The sequence below is a fragment of the Zootoca vivipara genome, chromosome 7, assembly GCF_965207765.1.
Source record: "Zootoca vivipara chromosome 7, rZooViv2.hap1.1, whole genome shotgun sequence".
Classification (NCBI taxonomy): domain Eukaryota; kingdom Metazoa; phylum Chordata; class Lepidosauria; order Squamata; family Lacertidae; genus Zootoca; species Zootoca vivipara.
In genome coordinates this window covers 49,420,648-49,440,444 of record NC_142590.1, presented here as the reverse complement: position 1 = coordinate 49,440,444, position 19,797 = coordinate 49,420,648, and the positions used below count along the sequence as shown (strand labels likewise).

General features: G+C 43.3%; 2 protein-coding genes across 6 annotated transcripts in view; one reads left to right on the top strand and one right to left on the bottom strand.

Annotated features, from left to right (window-relative positions):
- The window catches only part of SRPK1 (SRSF protein kinase 1), a 37,510-nt gene extending 27,410 nt beyond the window's left edge, over window positions 1-10,100 (top strand). For both annotated transcript variants that reach the window (XM_035121256.3, XM_088673336.1), the window contains 7 exons: window positions 775-1,000; window positions 1,346-1,774; window positions 2,533-2,633; window positions 4,006-4,113; window positions 4,715-4,784; window positions 5,501-5,593; window positions 7,489-10,100. In XM_035121256.3, the coding sequence (XP_034977147.2) occupies window positions 775-1,000; window positions 1,346-1,774; window positions 2,533-2,633; window positions 4,006-4,113; window positions 4,715-4,784; window positions 5,501-5,593; window positions 7,489-7,673 (1,212 nt within the window). In that variant the 3' untranslated portion in view covers window positions 7,674-10,100. The remainder of the gene's footprint in view (window positions 1-774; window positions 1,001-1,345; window positions 1,775-2,532; window positions 2,634-4,005; window positions 4,114-4,714; window positions 4,785-5,500; window positions 5,594-7,488) is intronic.
- On the bottom strand, window positions 4,108-18,491 carry LHFPL5 (LHFPL tetraspan subfamily member 5). Of its 4 annotated transcripts, none has more exons than XR_015950831.1 (3): window positions 16,843-18,491; window positions 11,018-12,865; window positions 4,108-4,298 (listed from the first exon to the last, which is right to left on the bottom strand). XR_015950831.1 is itself a non-coding variant. In XM_060277021.2 (3 exons), the coding sequence occupies exons 1-3, from the start codon at window positions 17,252-17,254 to the stop codon at window positions 11,620-11,622; spliced, it is 666 nt and encodes a 221-aa protein (XP_060133004.2). In that variant the 5' UTR covers window positions 17,255-18,491; the 3' UTR covers window positions 8,677-11,619. The 4 variants fall into 4 exon arrangements, 2 of the variants coding, with proteins under 2 accessions (XP_060133004.2, XP_034977155.3); XR_015950832.1 differs by lacking the exon at window positions 4,108-4,298 and adding an exon at window positions 8,677-10,386; XM_060277021.2 differs by lacking the exon at window positions 4,108-4,298 and having other exon boundaries at window positions 8,677-11,636; window positions 12,629-12,865.
- Between the last annotated feature and the right edge of the window lie 1,306 nt (window positions 18,492-19,797).

Sequence of the window (19,797 nt, the reverse complement as noted above, 5' to 3'; positions counted from 1 at the left end):
TGTATTTTTACAGAGCAGTTCCAGTGCAGTTCCCCACCATTCCAGGGGCTCAGATTTTAGCATGCTGCCATATACACTTCATTTATTTCAGTTCTCTTAATGGTTACACTTCTTTGCCTTAGTTGTACTGTTAATAGTTTGGCTATTTTTCTAGCTACTGCAATTGCAGGAATTTCTGATGACCCAATCTATGATTTTTCTGTTTGTATCTTATATTTATTTGTATGAACACATACTGCTCACTTGAATGAAATAAGTATGATGTGAGCTGGTCTGTAGTGCACAAAGGTTCCTTGTTTAATATCTGAAATATCTAGAACAGGCATAGGCAAACTCGGCCCTCCAGATGTTTTGAGACTACAATTCCCAGTCCCAAAACATCTGGAGGGCTGAGTTTGCCTATGCCTGATCTAGAATGTGGTCAGTTATTATCAATGAGTACTAGCAATTTGCACAAGGAAGAATAATTATGGATAATTTTTCTGCTATGTAAATGGTATTGCCACCCAAGAGTGCTCACCACAGAGAGGCTTTGTTTGACATCTTCCAATTTGCACTTAGGCCGCAATCCTATATCCTCTTACATGGGAGTGCCATTGAACTCTGTAGGAATTCTGAGTAAGCTTAGGAGTGCATCATTAACAAGCACATACTAGAATTATGAGAATAGGATTGAGGTTTGTTTGAAAGACTGGATTTATGGTGGCAATCCTTTACTTGCAAACCTGAAAATGAGCCAAATTGAACTCCTGTGTATTTGCAATTACCCTACAGGCTGACAAAATGTCGAAAAATAAGAAAAAGAAATTGAAAAAGAAACAGAAACGACAAGCGGAGCTTCTGGAGAAGCGAATTCAGGAAATTGAGGAGATGGAGAAGGAAGCAATCCCTCTGCAAGCAGGGCCTGAGGAGCAGCAAGAGGAGCAGCAAGAAATTCCACAGCCACTTGAGCTGCTCTTAAAAGAGAGCCCTCCAGATGAAGAGCTGCCAGAAAAGACAGGTGTGGATTTCTAGAAAATATGTGCTTTGGGTGTACTTGGTAATAATGCATCCTTTGAAAGGGAGGAGGTTTTAACATAATCATCAATAGACATTAAACATAACACAAGTAACGATAAAAACTCTACAGGAAAAGAAAATATTAACAGATCATTATTGTTAGCATAAAAATTTGCATTTTCCCAGCATATGTAGTGGACATCTTAAGCCACTGTTTATAAGTGGTTAGAACAGTTGCAGTATTGGATACTGTTAGCACTTAATACCTAATCACTAGTCATTAAGACATGTTTAGTTATAACTCCATCCTCCTCAATAGGTTTTCTGGTTTTTCTGTTTTATCTAGATGACATTTCCCTTGTATCAGAGCAAGCTGTCTTAATGGAAGGAGTTGAGAAATGCATAACAGAGATCAACTGTAATGGAGTGGTGCAAATGGCTGCCTTCTCAGAGTCCATCAACCAAGTGTCAGTGAGACTCGAGGAAGACCTTCACAATGCCAATGATTGCAGCAGGCCCTCTCAGGAGCAGGAGGAGGAGGAAGAGGAGGAAAGCTGTGCTTACAACCAAAGTAACGGTGTCCCAGAAGCCAGAATATCAGACTCCTGCAAGCCCTTAATTTCGGAGGTTGCAGATTCAATGATATGCCAAGCAACTTCAAGCGACGACCAGTATTTTAGTGAACAGCAGATCAGCCATTTGCAAGAGAGCATCAGGGCAGAAATCCGTTCGGAGGATGAGAATGAGAATAATGAGTCATCTGAGAACAGCCAAGGTACAGAACATGGGTTCTGTATAAGCAACAAATTGTGCAATTTTGACGCAAACCGTGTTATGGAATATGCCACAATCATGTTGATATATTATCAACATTCCCTAAGTTTTCAAAGCACTTCCCACACATGATCATGATAATCTTTCAGTAGCATTCCTTATCAAGCACGCTAGTATTGTTTTTCCCCTGTATGAAGGGAGAGGCAGGGAGAAGCCAGATAATGGCTTGTTTAAAGTCATCCAGCAAAGTCTGAGGTGAGATTAGACAGGGCGTGAGTTGGCTTTGATTTATTCTCTGTCCATTACACTGTGCTTTATTGTGAAGTGAAAACTTCCCTATTAGAGCTGGCCCTGGTTCTAAGAAAAGAGAACTGTCAAAGTTCTTCCTTTCTCCATAACATATGGCTTGAAGATTCTAAAAGTTAAATAGTTAGAAGTCAACCACAATTTGCCAGGTTTAGAATAAGTGACAAGCTGTGATTGATCACAAACGGAAGCAAGAGCTTCTGGTCTTCCACTTACAGTAGCACTGAAGGAGGAGGGGGAAGCACATGAGCTCAAGGCTTGTGTATTTCCTGTTGCATTAAGCCACGGTTTATAGTGACATCCAAACCAACTCATTGGTGTGGAATTTTAATACTTGACTCCAGACAAGGAGTAACTAGTACTCTAATAAGCAATGATGCTTTTAGAATTTGCGTGGCAGATGGTGGGCCTGTCCATGTGTAGTTAACTGGCTATTGTTTGTGCTGTGCCTAGGAAAATCGGCTGCTGGAAATTTCCTCCTTAATCCTCTTGAGCCCGGGAATGCAGATAAGCTCAAAGTGAAGATAGCTGACCTAGGAAATGCGTGCTGGGTGGTAAGTTTTAAAGCTCTTTCCATACTGTTACAGAAACTGCTATCTCTCTTTGCAGTTAGCTCAGGTGAATGTAGCAAACATACCTCTTATATTTCCCCCCATTAATGCTGTTTATTAAAAATTTGTATCTTACTCACAGACACTCATACAGATCCCCCACATTCCCACCAAATAAGCAGGAAACCAAACAGTAGTGGTACTAGATTCAGGTAGGTAGCTGTGTTGGTCTGGCGCAGTCGAAATAAATAAATAAAATTTTAAAATTGTCCAGTAGCACCTTAGAGACCAACTAAGTTTCTTCTGGGTATAAGCCTCCGTGTGCATGCACATGTATCTGACGAAGTAGTGGTACTGTTAGTAGTGGTATTGAAAAATACGCTGACTACAATGAGAAGTGAGATCTAGCTTCTTACAGGCGGCACATCTTCAATGTAACATTGAGAGTTCATGTGACACTGTTGGATCAGTTCATTGCAGCAAGTTAGTTGGTTACCAGGGGGGTCAGTGTATGCAAGCAGTATTCTAAACTAATCTGTCCACTTCAATCAAGCCTGTACATAGCCTGATTATGTAAGTTGGCTTTTCTAATAATGGAAGGTTCCAAATTTGGTTCCACCGTTCCTCCAAAGTGAAGGGGGAGCTCTGGTTCCAATGCTGAGCAACCTACAGCTTCACAGCCAGCAAAAGAAAAAGAATAAACTCCTGATACAGAAGTTCACACATCTCCTCTGGAAAGATAAGAGAGCAGGGCCCGCTGTGGCAAGGAAGGTACAATTTGTGATACAATAGCAGAGATTTCCTGTAATACCTGAAACCAAAAGGTCTGTACCACTTTATATGAGCATCACTTGTGGTAATACATGTGCTGTGATCAACAGGCACCCAGCATTCCATAGGGAGTGATCCAGTAATCCTCTGTTTGGCAGCAGTACAGATTCATCTCAAAACATGTTTGAGACTGGACTCAAGGATAGATAGAGTCAGGGTTTTTTTTTTGGCACATTGATTTCCAAGGTGCTTCTTCAAATTGAGTACCCAAGTTTGTCTCAGCCCCATATTAGAACCACAAAAGTGATCGCAAGCCTTTGTTGATGCTGTATAGCATCCTAATTAGCACTGGGGTAGGCAGAAGGGAAGATGAGGGTGAGGGAGGGCAGACCAAGTAAAGGAATGAGCACCAGATAATTGAGAGCTATGTTACATCTTGCAGATCTGTCCTCTAATAGCAACACTAGGGGCTCTGTTGACATCAGCTAGTGCCTATACATGCCATTGAATTTGCTGGGATTTATTTCTGAGACATATTCATTGCCTAGTACATACTCTACATGGTCTCTGGAATCTCCTCTGATCTCTCATCTTAAACCCAAAGCATAAACATTTCACTGAGGACATTCAGACACGGCAATACCGATCCTTGGAAGTACTAATTGGAGCCGGTTATAGCACCCCAGCTGATATTTGGAGTACAGCCTGCATGGTAAGTTCAATCACATTGTCTAAATCTTTGAAGTGGTGTCAGTTGTGGAATTCTGCAGGAATAATTAAATGACTGTTAAATTGCAATAAGCTGGTAGTACGTTTGAATCCGTTTTAAAGTTTTGTCTGCTGTTTTCTTGGTTTCGTTGTGTGTTGTATCCGTGCATTTGTTATATCCATACTGCCCTGAAATGAAATGAAGCGGGCTATTAGAAATTAAATGAAGCTTTTCATTTAATAGAAGCAAGCATTTTACTTTTAAAAAAATATTACTACAGTACATTGCCAATGTTTGGTAAGGCTTGCTTGTTTCAGACTTCATGGTCAAAGTAATTTACAGGTCTAAAGCCTAACCAGTAATATGTCTGTGTTCAGTATCAGCACTTTGGTGAGCAAGGCACTCTGAGATATGGACCTTGTTTTGAATCAAAATTGGTTGACTAAAAGAACCCTGAATTATTCATGATACTCTTTCAGCACCATAATTTAGAGTGGATTCCTTTTTTCTACACCCTAATGTGTGATTAGGATTGTGGCTTTTATACTGAATGACTGTATTCCCCCCAAAGACCCTGAAAGTTGTCTGACATTTCCTTGTTCAGGCCTTCGAACTGGCTACGGGGGACTATCTGTTTGAGCCTCACTCTGGAGAAGATTACTCAAGGGATGAAGGTGAGCACCTACTACTTCTAGTATTTTAAATTATTTCTGCACATAGTTCCTATGCAAGGGGGGTTGGAAGTTCTAGCTCTACAAAGCAAGACCTGAAAAAGAGATCTAGATCTGTTGAGAGCTTTTAATACTGGTCTGCTGGAGTCTACTGGTACATTACGCAGCTCATTTTCAATACCCATCAGATTTTTAAAAAGATTGTTTTAGGTTCCAGCGCAGGCATCCCCAAACTTCAGCCCTCCAGATGTTTTGGTCTACAATTCCCATGTTCCCTGACCACTGGTCCTGTTAGCTAGGGGTCATGGGAGTTGTAGGCCAAAACATCTGGAGGGCCGCAGTTTGGGGATGCCTGTTCCAGCGTGTTACTGTTAGTCATTTATTACATAATCAATGGTTGGTTTTTAACAGCATTAAGTTCCTTGAAATATTCTTAATAGAATGGTAACACATAAAAAAGACTATTCCCAATATACAGATTTATGTCTGCCAGAATAGATAGACCCAGCAGGCAAAGCAATAGAATACCGGGGGGCGGGGGGGAAACAGGACATATACTCAAATTCAGCAGGGAAGAAGGTAGAAGGAGCACATTTTTCCTCCCCACCCTGTCAGCCTCCTTATGATTTTCTCTCCCATTGATCCCAACTGGATGAAAGCCATTGTGTGCTAAAACTAATATGGATTATTTCTTTCATGCTCTCTCCTGGGGAATACAGACCATATTGCATTAATCATAGAACTTCTGGGGAAAATACCTCGCAAGCTCATTGTGGCTGGAAAATACTCCAAGGAGTTCTTCACCAAAAAAGGTAAGGGGAAAATAATCTGAGGTTGAATAGCTGAGGGTTCCAGACCTGGGGTAGTTGGAATATCTAGTTTTTATTCTTTTGCTTGTTTGTTTTCTGTTATAATAAAAAGGGCTCCTTTACTTTGCTGATGTATATGAGCAACAGCAGGGAGGGTTACCCATTTGCTTATAATCATTTCTACTTTTCATTCATTGGAAACAAAGTCAAACTTCTTTAACCATTGGAGCCCCTTGGGCCGCTGGTCAGGAAGCTTCAGCCCACAGGCCGGATTAGGCCCACTGAGGTCCCATTTTGACCCACTATGCCATTTCATCCCAAGTCCTGCCCGCCTGACATTGTAAGAGAGCAGGTGTAGAGCAGGTACACCCGTGGCTGTAAAGGAACAATTGTGGAGTGTTGCTGTGAGTTACGGATCATCTTCAAGCAGGGCTTGCTTTCTACACCTTTAAAATTTGGCACCCAATGCAAACCACATCTGGATTAGTTCCGCTTAGGAGCTCCAGAGTGCAGCTGATGCCTGCCATGTGGAGGGCTTGCTCTCTCACTGAATTTAGCACCAGATGCAAGCTCCGCTTCCAGCAGGGAAAGCGGCAACAGCAGCAGATGCTTCTTTTGTAGCTGCAGCTTTAATTAAACCCAGCCCTAGAAAGGAGGAATCAGGAGCGCACTTTAAATGCACTCCTAATTCTTCCTTTGAAGTGTGACCACCTGATGATTGGCTGCAAACCTGCCAGAAAGGGTCTGTGGAGCATGGGCCAGTTGTAGAGCTAGCTCATTGGCTGATTCCAGTCCCGTCCCGCCCTCCCGCCCACTTTAGACTCTAAAGGGATAATGCACAAATGAAAGAGAAGAAGATAGGGCTATTGTAATAAAGAGATGTGACTATGTTTGTACATTTTTCAACTTCAAATAACAAATTAAAAACAGTGTGTATTTGGCAAGTTTTGGGGGCCACTTACTTGGGCATCTTACTCATCTCCAAGTCTAGAACTAAACAGGATCATAAACTGCACTTCTGAAGTGTGTCAAGATTGGGAGACTTTGTGCCACATGAAATCTCAGAAACAGGGTTGCCATATTTCAGAACACTCACAAAGGTGTTGGGTTTTTTAAAGAAAGACCTTCCCAAAAAGTAGTGGAGCTGTTTCGGCTGCTTTTTGCATCACATTGCCATACATCTGGGTTTTCCCTGACATTTTACCAATTTGGCAAAATCCCCCATGCCATTTTTACACCAAAAAAACAGGACATGTCAGGAATTTTCTTGACATTTGGCAAGCCTACTCTGTCTTCCACCCCATGTGGCAGTAGGAAGGGTGGGCAGGGCTAAAGCAACCTGTTTTGTACCTAATTATAAGCCTTTGTATATCCAGTTATCATTGTCTTGCTATGATGCAAATTGCTGCATGAAAATATCACAGGCTGAGTAAAGCTCTGGATATATGTAGCATCACTTGAACATCACGTCAGTAAATGGCATCATCTTTAGGAAGGATGCCAAGGAAGGGAGCTGTTAAGGGAGCTTGTATTCACTGGCATGTTTCTTTTTCTGGAAATAACATTCAGCCAACTGGATTGGGATTTAGGCTTTTTGGAAAGTTAGGAAGACAGAGAACATGGAATACCAGACTTCTCAAAAAAGTTCCCAGAGCCCAGACACTTCCTTAAAGTGTAGTCCATATTTGGCACAATGCTGCCTAGCTATCACTACTTCATACAGTCCATACTTTACAACCTGCCTTGCGCTGGGTGTTAAATTTGAAAGAGAAAAAATATTCTTTTTTCTATTGAGCAATATCATATAGAAGGGAGCGTTAGAATCCTGATAACCGTTCTGTTGGCCTTCCTGTTCATGTTAATGTGAGCCTTGTTAATCTTCCTGTCATTGTTCTCAGGTGATCTGAAGCACATCACCAAACTGAAGCCATGGGGCCTTTTTGAAGTTTTGGTGGAGAAATACGAGTGGTCCCAAGACGAGGCAGCTGCATTCACAGACTTCTTATTACCTATGCTGGAACTGAATCCTGAGAAGAGAGCTACAGCAGCACAGTGTCTCAGGCACCCCTGGCTCAACTCCTAGATGTATTGGCCCTATAACTGGGTTTACAGCATAATATATACACACACCTAGATGTCCCAGCTGCCCCTTCCCTCTCCTCCCAGGTCAATTTTTTCCTTGTTGATTTTCAGAGTGAAGCTCCTCCTTGAGGGCTTTTGAGATTTTAGATAAATCTAACCGTTCATGTGAGTTTGTGTACTCGACTCAGTAGGGACTATTGTCAGCCAGTGGGCGTCCAATATGTTTTGCCGTGATTGGCGTTTGCCAAAGAGTTTTTACAGGAATGTGAAATGACCCCTGACTCTCTTCCTTACTCAAGTACTTAACCCTGAAGGTGTGGGGAAATCTCCATTGGGACACACTCCCTTAACTATATTGCAGTCATCCCAAGGGGGATGTGAAGAGCTGTGAATCCCTCCTTAGCTCACTGACTCTGGGAGTCATTTTCTTAGTGCGCATCCAGTTGCTGGCAGTAAGAGGAGGAATGGCAGATGGCACCAAGGTGGTAGCTCCATGTGGAGCACTGAACTTGACTCGACTCATTCCTTAGGTGTCTGCTCTGCTGCCTGGGTAACTCTCCTTTTTTCTCGCTATTCTTTTCAGGTGTACTTCTCTCTAGTTTTAGCCATTTAATCCTTTGAAACGACCTCTTATCAACTGTATCTCTCTCTTTTTAGCACCATTTTCTTTTGTCCCCTCAATGTTCACTTGAGTTTCTGAGTCCCGTGAAATAAGCCGCTCTCCAAAGCCGTAGCATGTGAACTCGAGTAAGTTTCACATGGAAAACAAAGGCAGCCGACATTGGTAGAGGTCACTGTCCCTTTACAAGTATGGCTCTATGCATTTGTTGGCTGCAGAGGGGCAGCCAGGTTGGCCAGGTTCAGTGCCAGACTTGCCCAACATGCAGCCCCAGGCAATACGGGGCTTGCCAACAGTGTACAGTGGCCCAAAATGATGGCATGGTTTCTGCTACAAAAGCCAGGAGGTGATCCAGCCGGTGGCAGACCACTTTTTCCATAGGGGCCTTGTTGGCCTTGGGTGAAATTGCCTTTTTAGGAGAGAGCAGTTACGTTTTCAGTCTGGAAAAATAGGATATGTTCTTCCTTTTCAACAATAAGGAAAGGTAATATTGGGGGCTGTCTTTCCAACTGTGCCCAGACTGTCAATCACCCTATTTCCAAAGGTTAATGAATGTCATGATATATATACCCTGTTAACTGTCCAAGGTGCTGGACTCTAGAAATTCCCTTTCGAATAGAATTTCTTCCTATGTATTAACAGCAGAACAAATAATCTAGGGGGACAGAGTAGTTTGAATCTTCCCCACCCACCCCTAGAGAGAAAGTGTCAAATTCTGTTCTCCAGAATCATTACAGCCATTGTTGCTCAGCAGAGTATATACAACGCAAGCTTGTAAACTCCTAGGAAAAGGGGTTAGCTGTGACTGACTCTTGTAGGCTTTTTATTTTATTAGAAAGATATGTAACTCTTGCTAGTTTTACAATGAGTATCTCCTAGGTTTTCCCAGGTTTGTTTTTTGTTTTCTAAATCCCCAGCATCTTGCTCAAATGTAAGGTTTGGAGACTTCCCATGGACCAAATAGGCCTTTGAGATTGCAAAATTCTCCCAGGCTGGAGACTGCTGGAGGACTCAGAATTGAAGGCACTCTGAGGGACAATTCAATGCAAAAGCTACCAGCAGTAAAGCACTCTTCTTGGTTGTTTTCTCTTTGTAGAAATCCCAGTTTATAGTCATCTTAAACCCTCGTTATCCTTTGCAAAAAAAATCTGGTGCAGTTTTATTTTACTTTATTTTTAATGGAAGTTTAACCATCATACCTCCTTCACTTTCGAATTTGGCTGCACTGTCATATTATACCTGACTGAGGCTTTTGCAAAATCTGTGCTGCATGTCCATTTAGGAGATCTTAAGCAATGTTCTCTTTGTACAATCTTAAGATGAAAAGGAAAAGATTCTAATAGTTTTAAATGATACTTCTGTTATCCAAAGTATCATCTTCACCTCCAAGAAGCACTTCTTTGCTTGACTGTAAGGATCGAAATAGAATGTATAGATACATACTTTCTTTTTAAATACTGTGAAAACTTGCTGGCAGGGAGAATTGAATTTCCGGTGTCGATGCAACCTAGTTTGCGTCAACATCTTGCCTATCTGAATGGAACAAAATGCTCCTAGGTGTGGGGGCTGCATCTCTTGGGTTTTGATATTGGTTCCTCTCCACCGAAGAAGGCTGCTGCCACCTCTTTTGCACTAAGAGAGAAGTTCTGGGATAATACAAGAGGTAGCTTGTCAGGATCGCCTACATATTTGGGGGCTCACATTGGATTCACTCAACTTCCAAATTGCCATAAAGTGCTCACTAACAGATTTGTACTTGTTTTGTCGTTCTAAAACCTGAAGGAAAAAAATACATTTTTATTCTTTCTATTGGGTGCATTGTCTTTTTTTCTTTGTATATGCAGCAGCACAATAAACAGGTTATTAAATAATCCACAGGTACTTTTGATATGCTGTCTATATTCATCCACAGGTTTTGTACAGTAGAGCCTCTTATCTGAACAGGCTGTGAGACAGTGAGAAGCTTAAATTAAATCCAAGCACTGCTGTGTTATGGGGATATAGTGATGTAGTTGCATGGCTGCAGGGCAGGAAAAGGAAACGAAGAATATTGGTGGCTGATGAGTTCAGGAAATGGTGGTCTGCTTTTAGACTGCTGGAGTAAAGATGATGAAATTAATTCTTGAAAGCATAAACCACAATGCATAATTGATCAGACATTTGATTATCATTGTCTTAAGTTAAGATTTACATTACAATACTAGCAGCTTATTTTAACTCTGTATCATCTTAATGCAAAACTGGTCTCGTTGCAGGAAGAGATGCTTGAATTGTCCCAGATAATTAACCATGAAGAGAAATCCAGTTAATACGCTTGGGTTTCAGAGTAGATCTGTTTAGCATAATCTTATCATTTGAGCTTATTTCTAATACTGCTGCCCACTTTTCCATATTTGGAACAGATACGCTCTGTGCAGTGGACAGAGCCTACTGCAGAGATGCATTACCAACTACTAGCATGTTTTGCTTGTTCTGTAGTTCTTTTGGTATCTTAGTGGGATATTTGGTAAGGGCAAGGGAGGGGAGGGTTAGCTTTGTGGCTGATGTCTGGGACTTGCTTATATACCTATTTTCCTTGGGTGCCAGTATTACTGCATCTTGTTGGAACTGCTAATTTTTGCTGCAGATTTCTTTCATCTATGCTTTACGGAAAACCTCAGCAGGCTACACTGAACATAAGAACAGAATAAAAGACCAAATTCAGAAAACTGCAAGCAACTGCACACCTAACAAGAGATATTCTCCATGGTCACCAGCTCTCCTTGATGCACAGCAAACTCATGACTAGAAGGAAGTTTCACGATCACTCTATAGTGCAGGATAGAAAGTCATTCTTCAAAGAAGGAAGTCTACTATCCTCCTGGGCATGCCTGCCATTGGGCCTCAATTACTTTTGTGGCTTTCCACTCTGGCTTCATGTAAACAAAGGAGAGAACAGATTACTTTGCATAGGCTGCTTGTTACTAATTATATGCCTGCGTTGTCTCTTGATTGATTGGATCCCTCGGTTATAAGAGAATGTCATGAATATGTTGATTCTTGCATAGCAGATCTTCAGTTCAAGAATATTTGGGTATAGTTCTTGGCAAAGGTTTTGAGAATCTAGTAGGTGATCTTTCTGGAGAAAGAAGGGTTAGTTTTCCAAAAGGAGTCCTCGTCCCCGTCCCCCTTTTTTTGTGGTGTCTGGTTTTGTGTCATTGCGCAACTGAATGTTTGCAGGCAATAAAAGCCTGGGAGCGCGTATCAAGCAGCCTTCTGGACTCCAGCTTCATAGTTGGAATGTGTATGTCGCCCACTTCAATCAAGGTACACTTGAGGTTGTTTGTCTTCATTCATTTCCTTCTTCTGCAAGACAAAAACAACAACATTCAAATGGTGACCCTGAAAAGTATCCAGCCTCATGACTACTGTTAAAGTGCCCCTGTTTCATGGCCCCAAAGATGCACACAAGCCCACACTCGGGGAGGGGAGAAGATGCGTGATGTGCAGCCTGAACCGCTAGTACTAAATTGAAAGCCATCACTAGCCATGATTATACAGTATATGCAAAAAGGATGTCGCTCCCTTTCTATATTTGCCAGGCGCTTGCAGTTAATGAGAACTGGCTCAATTTAGTACCCAATGTACCAATAAGGACTGCACTGGAAGTGTATCAGCTTCATCATAACTAACTAGACCTGAATTCCATGGATGAGCAGGGCTTTGAAAGATGATGGGCAATGAGGAAAAGATGGATCATCCGTCCATAGAGCTATTGCAGTGCTGTTTAGTATCTAGCAAACATATATCTTTAGGGGGAGAGTCATAGCTACACGTGCTAGAAGCTTGCTTGGAGTTGTAGACATGTGCTTGGGTTTTTTGCATTCATGCAGAAGCATTTGCATTGCAGGCTGTTTTTCAGGGATATAGTTATGCAGAAGCCTTGCCATGTGCACCCCTCTAGTAAGCCCTCTCTATTAAATACTTGCTTTCTCCCTGTACCATGGCACAAGGTCTGAGCTCCCCACCACCACTTGATGAAGCAACTATGCTCCAGTAAAGCAGGTGTGGTCAGTACCTGGATGGGAGGCAAGTTGGATACTATTTGCCAGTCGGAGTTTCACCTTGGAAGAAAGGCTGGATATAAAGGTAATAACTGAAATAAACTCAAATTACCCACTGCATGAGCACTCATCTGGGTAAGCTATGCAGTTAAGCACAGCTCAGAACCACCATTCCCTCATCATATCCCATAGCCCTGGCACTTCTGAATGCATGCCTAATGCTATCCTACAAGGTACTAGTCTGTTGGAGGGTGGTGTCTGCCCTGAGAGGGTCCATACACACAATAGGATCACCTTTATTATCCACTTGGAAGTCTGATGGAAGGAGATTGTCTTGCCGGTTGCCAAGCACAAATGCCAAGAAGGAGAGAATGAAGGCGTCCAAGATCCCAATGATGCAAAGGATGTATGCCCAGCGCACTGTGCACACACCCAGTGTGTATTTGTCCGTCTTCTCACCACACATACGTTTCACCTCGGGTGAGTCCCAGCCATCGGGGTAGAGCAGGCAGCCTATTGCCAAGCCTGCACCTGCAGGGAAAGATGCTCTGCATTAATAAGATTTCCAAATAGATGACTGCAGGCCAAACGAGATGGCATCTTGTCTCATTCAGGATGTTTGGTGCAAGAAAGTTTTTGAACATAATCTTGGTTCCAGTAATGTCTCAAATCTCTCCCAGAAATTGTGGGAAGGAGGGGGAAGAGAGGCTGAATGAAAATGAAGAGAGCCAAATGACACAAATGGAGTGCTTTTGCTCAGTGTTGCATCAATGGTGACACAAGGCAGAATCTCTTGCAAACTGCCACTCATCTCCACAGCATTGAGAAGGTCATTGCCATTCAGCGTCTCTGCCTTTGATGGGCACAGTTCTATGTTAGCTTAACTAGTGATGATATGAATGTGTGGAAGCAATTTTCAGCACCAGGTCCTTCACTACACTACAACCAGCTCCTGCCAACCTAGCAGTTCGAAAGCACATCAAAGTGCAAGTAGATAAATAGGTACCGCTCCGGCGGGAAGGTAAACAGCGTTTCCGTGTGCTGCTCTGGTTTGCCAGAAGCGGCTTAGTCATGCTGGCCACATGACCCGCAAGCTGTACACCGGCTCCCTCGGCCAATAAAGCGAGATGAGCGCCACAACCCCAGAGTCATCTGCGACTGGACTTAATGGTCAGGGGTCTCTTTACCTTTACCTTTTAATTGTGTTAGGGCATTTTATCTACACTACAGATATGGTATAGCTAATCTAATAGACTGGTCAATTTCTGCTCCTTAGAGAATCCTGTAATAGTAGCTCTGTGAGAAAGAACTGTGGATTTTTCCTGGCACCTCTAATAACTCTGAATTACATTAATCTTTGGGGAAAACTATGAAAGTTAAAGGGTTAAAATAGTAATATGCATTTGTGGTGTTCCATTCCCTTCAAAGTAGAATCCAAGTGCTGAATGGGACTGACAATCCGCCTAGGCCAGCCTGTAGAAAAGACTGCTCAGCCACTAATGAGATATCTACAGATCATTAACCTCTCCTGCAAGGAGAACAGAAGCTGCTAATGGAGCAAAGAGCTCAAGATGACTCATCCAAACAAACCAAGCTGTAAACAAAACCAAATAAGCCATGATTACTGCATAAGTATGGAATAGGGTTCATTTATGTAGCATTGCTGTTCTGAATTAGACTTGTTTAAGTGCTTCTGTTGTCATGGAATCATTATTTGTATGTTAACACAAGCCCTTCTGGGCTGCACAAGCATTTTTCATCACTGGCAAGTGTGGTAGAAAAGGCATCCAGTAAGGTTCTGTTAATATCCATTGTGAATGTTGCTTCCTGTGACATGCAGCAGATAAAAGTAAAGAGACCCCTGACCATTAGGTCCAGTCGTGACTGACTCTGGGGTTGCGCGCTCATCTCGCATTATTGGCCGAGGGAGCTGGCGTATAGCTTCCAGGTCATGTGGCCAGCATGACAAAGCTGCTTCTGGCAAACCAGAGCAGCACATGGAAACGCTGTTTACCTTCCCGCTGTAGCGGTACCTATTTATCTACTTGCACTTTGATGTGATTTTGAACTGCTAGGTTGGCAGGAGCTGGGACATGCAGCAATTGATTCCCTAAAGCAACCACATGGTCATAGTTATAGTAGTTTGATATACTACTATACACCAGTGCATCAAGAGGACAGTATAACCTCTGTTGCAAAGCATTCTTTCATGTCAGTAATAAATGTGCTGCCTTCTTTCTGTCTTGCTTGCTTGCTGACACAATTGATCTCTGCCACTAGGAAATGTGATAGCCTAGACTACAGTGCCATAACATGATGAAGACTCTTTGGCACTGCTTTCTCCTTAGGATGGAGTTTATAAAGAAAGAAAACTGTGATTTATTAGCTTCCCATAAGCTTCCTCTTCATTATAACCCATATGCCTTCATGCCTTAGAGCTTAGTTGGTGTCTCTGCTGGGACTTCTACTTAATGTGCCATGCACAGTTTGATTTGACCTTATCTCCCAGATTACACTGAAATGTATAAATGTTATCTTTTCAGAAAGCAGAGGTTCATTCTTCACACCCTGAGATCTCAGACAATTTTGTAAGTCTTTGGTAAATAAGTTCAATGAGCCTCCAGTTCAGAATAAATGGGTTCACTGGTCATGTATGGGATTAAGATACTAAACTGGTAAAATGAAGACATGGTTTAAAGGGGTAGGCAACCTAAGGCCCGTGGGCCGAATGTGGCCCAATCACCTTCTCAATCAATGTGTTTTTACATGAGTAGAATGTGTGCTTTCATTTAAAATCCATCTCTGGGTTATTTGTGGGGCCTGCCTGATGTTTTTACATGAGTAGAATGTGTCCTTTTATTTAAAATGCATCTCTGGATTATTTGTGGGGCATAGGAATTCGTTCAATTTTTTTTCAAAATATAGTCCAGCCCACCACATGGTCTGAGAGACGGTGGACTGGCCCACGGCTGAAAAAGGTTGCTGACCCCTTTAAATAGTCTCCTACAGTTATGCAAGTGAGTATCATAAAATAGATCAATGCTACTATTTGGCATCTTTCTTGGCAGCCAATATGGCAACATGAAACATGAAATTTTGCACATGAAATCATTAAATACACACATACCCCTGCTTAACCATTCTTTTATTTTCCTCCTGTGTTTCTCCTCTTTGGTCACTGTGAGACACTTGTGGGCCTTTTCAAGCCTCTGACTCCCAAGCTTTGGAGACTGGAACCAGAGGCTTCCATTATTATTATTATTATTATTATTATTATTATTATTATTATTATTATTATTATTTGTATACTGCCCTATACCCACAGGTATTGGGGCAGCTCACAGGATAAAATCAGAATATAAAACCACAAAATACACTGTTGTTCATCTTGGTTTGTGCCACCAATGTCTCTCACCAAATGTATCTTCCACCTGTTGAAGCAGAACTCTGCAGGTAATGTAAGAAGGCTATCAACATTTCTCACTGGTGTAAATATTTCAAAAGGTTTCAAGTGTCTTGATTATATGTCAACTTCTTCTGCCTGTAGAATTGCACAGACATAGCAGGACTGAGTCTGGACAGCTAAAAGCTTCACCAAATCCTAGCTGTGCCTTCCCTTGGACATTGCCATTACTAGCTGGGCTTAATTGGGCAGTCACTCTTATTCATTACGTAAACACCAGATTAAACAGGATAATCTACAGAGAGTAGAAAGTTGACTGTAGTCCACAAAAGTTTATGCCATAATGAATTTGTTTGTCTTTGAGGTGCCACAAGACTTCATCGTTTGCATGGCAATAGACTGACCTGCCTACCCCTCTGGAAATTTAAGGCAAAAAGGTGCATATGGAAGACTTCACATATTGCATATTTAAGTGCACGTTCAAAAATAAGAAAATATGAATTCTACAAGGATTCATTCATCATATGAAGCATATAGGTGCACTGATCAGGGAGCAATGATTGGCTGCAGCTCCCTTCAGTGACAATTTTGGGTTTGCCTCCATGTAATCTGGGCAACCACTTGTATAAGAAGTTGGATGTGCTTTATTTCCTCTAAGGCAGTGTTTCTCAACCAGTGTGCCTCCAGATGTTTTGGGACTACAACTCCCATCATCCCTAGCTAGCAAGACCAGTGGTCAGGAATGATGGGAGTTGTAGTCCCAAAACATCTGGAGGCACACTGGTTGAGAAACACTGCTCTAAGGAACTGATAAATACATTGCAAAACCAATTTCACTTACCATATTATGTACTGGGAGCTTCAGCAGCAAATTAAATGTTCCAAAACCTGGTTTGTGTTGGTGCCAATGTAGTGTGAATCCAAAATGGCCACCAGCAGATTTGAATTATATCTACACAGGTGGCCTTTGGGAAACAGAGGCAAAGAGCTATGTTGTCCCAAAAATGATATTGCTTGGCCCTGAGGCTACTCCCATTAGCACAGGTGTGTGACTCTTACAAGCGTGTCTTCCCCTCTCCCTCCAGGTCCCCTAAGCCCCACTCACATGCTGCCAGCTGCATCCAAGCGCACACCTTGAAGACAGTGGCTGCGTTGCAGAAGAAGAAGAGGCTGAAGCAGAAGATGCAGCCAATGATGAGGAAGGTTGAGATGCCCACAAAGAACATGGCCGTTTTGAAGGCACTTGAGGGGATGGTGCCGAAGTCCAGTGGGCTGCCCTTGCAGATGAGTTCCCCTGTAAGGGCATTGCCAATGCAGTAGGAGAAAAGGCCAAAGTAGCCGGCCTGTGGTGTATCAATGCTGTCCCCGATCCAGTAGGGCTGGATGAAAGTCACCACCATGATCACAGCAAAGCAGAGGGTGAACAGGGCCCACAGGACCCCCATGGCTCGGGCATTCCTCACATAGTTGGTGTGGTAGATTTTTGCTGCCTCCTGGGCTGGGAGCATCTTCCCCATGGCGACTCCTAGGGTGGGCTGTTTCTTCTAGGAAACAGGTGGTAAGGGTCAGCACTGGACAGGGGTCCTAGGAGGTGAAAGTCAGACGCTCAGCATGCTGACTGCTTCCTTACGCCGGGAAATGGGAGGGGTAGCAGCGGGTAGATGCTCTGAAGCTGGGGAATTGGGGCTGCAGGCTTGGCTTCCCAATCCTAGCCGGTACCTCTGGGAAGTAGCTCTAGACTCAGAGACCCTTCCCGGGCTTCAGTCGACAGGTCTCCAGAATGCCTGTTAAGTTTATGTTCTGATCTGCTCCCTGAGAGCCTGAAGGTTACTTAGCTGTGGCTCCTCCTCCTCCTTTTCCCTAATCTCTCGGTTTCTAAGCGGCGGCTGCCATATGCCCTTCGAAGCTCCTCCCTGCTGTTGCTTCCCCCGTTCTCTCTTCCGCGCTCTGTTTCAGAACCACGGACAGCGGCAGGCAGAGAAAGTCAAGGGGAGAGAAGGGAATGGAAGGCGAGTAGAGCGAGGGGGAAGGAGGCGGGCTGGAACAGCTGCGCACAGCGCGAATACACACTAAAGTGGACTTGAGGCGGGGATACAATCCTATCCGGATGTAGGACGGGGACGAATGGCAACTTTGAACATCTCTATATGCCGTTCGGCATCCAAGTGGGCACTGTGGTTTTCCAGGCTTTCATCAGCCACGTCCTCCAGGGCTAACTGAAGCTTAGTGGGATTTTATCAATGAATTGCTCATTATGATTGCCCCATTATAATTCTGACTCCCTCAGAGACCAAGTGCTCATACCTGCTGTAATGCAAAAGAATGCTAGCTGCTCTCTATTCGCTGTATAAAATATATTCATGCAGTAGCCCCTGAATCACAACACTTCATATTATGTGGTTTGAGGAGGTGTTCTGCAAAGATGGAGACAACTTTCCAAGGTAGCTACATGTTTGCGTTTTTCAAGGTCCTTGGAATATTCAAGGGGAATGTAGCTTGAAGTTTAGGGTTAAAAGATGTTTTTATGAAAAAAATGACAGCATTAGTTTAGCTTCTAAGGCACTTTGTGTGTTAGACAGCTAAAGCTCCAGAATGCTCTCATTCTGCCATCTAGGTGAGTTTGTTTTCACCAACTTTGCAGTGGCATGGATAATACAACTGTGGGTTGAGCAAGGAACAGGGTGAAGCAACCATAAAACCATATCTTCATGCCATACCATTCTAAGGTTTGGAAGGGCTAGAAGCAAAACAGAAAATGCCACCCCCTCACCACTGAGCACCCACAGCACTCCCACCCACCTGCTCCTCCTCCATTGCACACCTGAAGCCAGGCACCCATCTACGCACCTCCTGTCACCTGTTGTTGGCAGGGGGGTTAAGCACACAGAAGAGTGGGGGAGGTCAGCAAGCACAGGCCATGCTTCACGGAGGCTGGGTCTGCCACCCCTCCCATCTTTCCAGAGCCTTCCACTCCAAGGCAACTGCCTCATCTCACCTCATGGATTGGCCAGCCCTGGAAGTGACCCACAGTTTCATCCAGAACGATCCCACCCAAACTCATAACTATATATTATGTGTACCTGGTCCATTTCTCCCTTTCCTTCTCCCATGTGCCCCTGCACCTCTCCCATCTTCTCTTACAGGGTTGGGGGGGGAACCCAAAGCAGATCTGGGGTGCAAGGTACAACTACAAGGAGCATACAGGGGAGGGTGGAAGAGGACATTCAGCTCAACAAATGGAAGCTTTCCTGCTTGTGCATTGACTTGGTCATTGCCCATATGGACAACAACCTGTAAGAGTTGCAAACAAGAATGATGCCACCAAAGTGACTAATACCAGAGTCATGAGCTGCCTGAGTAGATAATCTAGAACAGGCATCCCCAAACTGCGGCCCTCCAGATGTTTTGGCCTACAACTCCCATGACCCCTAGCTAACAGGACCAGTGGTCAGGGACAATGGGAATTGTAGTCCAAAACATCTGGAGGGCCGACGTTTGGGGATGCCTGATCTAGAATGCCTAAACCAGTGGTTCCCAAACTTTTCTTGGCCATGTCCCACCTAAACATCTCTAAAATCCTGGTGCCTAAAAGGAAGCCTAAAAGGCCATTCACTGTTAATAACTCATTCTCAAATTGCCCCTCTTAAAAATTAAATTGCCCCTCTGTGGGGCATGTGTTGGGAACCACAAGTCTAAACTGAAACTTACTTAACTGCTGACAGCATTCAAAAAATCATCTCCCTGAACACCTGAGCCTGGCCTTGCAATCCAAAAAGTCCACACCTGTGCCCTGAGAAAGTTCCAGCAGGCTGTTCCTGTTACTGGACTCAAGGTGATTTCATATCTCAGGCTGTCTGAATAATAGCTCTGGGAAAGAGCAAGCCTTTCACACTTGCCTGCTGTTCCTCATGTTGGCAGCCCTACCAGATATTCAAGAAGATGAAAGGGCCATGAAATGAGTAACAGTGAGCAATAAGCTTTTCTGTTGTTTTTACCCATTGGCAAGTTATCCTTTCCTCTGGCAGTATAAGCCTTCCAAGAAAGGTAAGAAGGGAGGCCT

Excerpts from the sequence above, each read along its gene's own strand:
- LHFPL5 (XM_035121264.3), bottom strand. The coding sequence starts at position 17,254 with ATGGGGAAGATGCTCCCAGCCCAGGAGGCAGCAAAAATCTACCACACC. Across the intron at positions 12,866-16,842 it reads TTGGATGCAGCTGGCAGCAT|GTGCAGGCTTGGCAATAGGC; the intron begins GTGAGTGGGGCT and ends CTTTCCCTGCAG.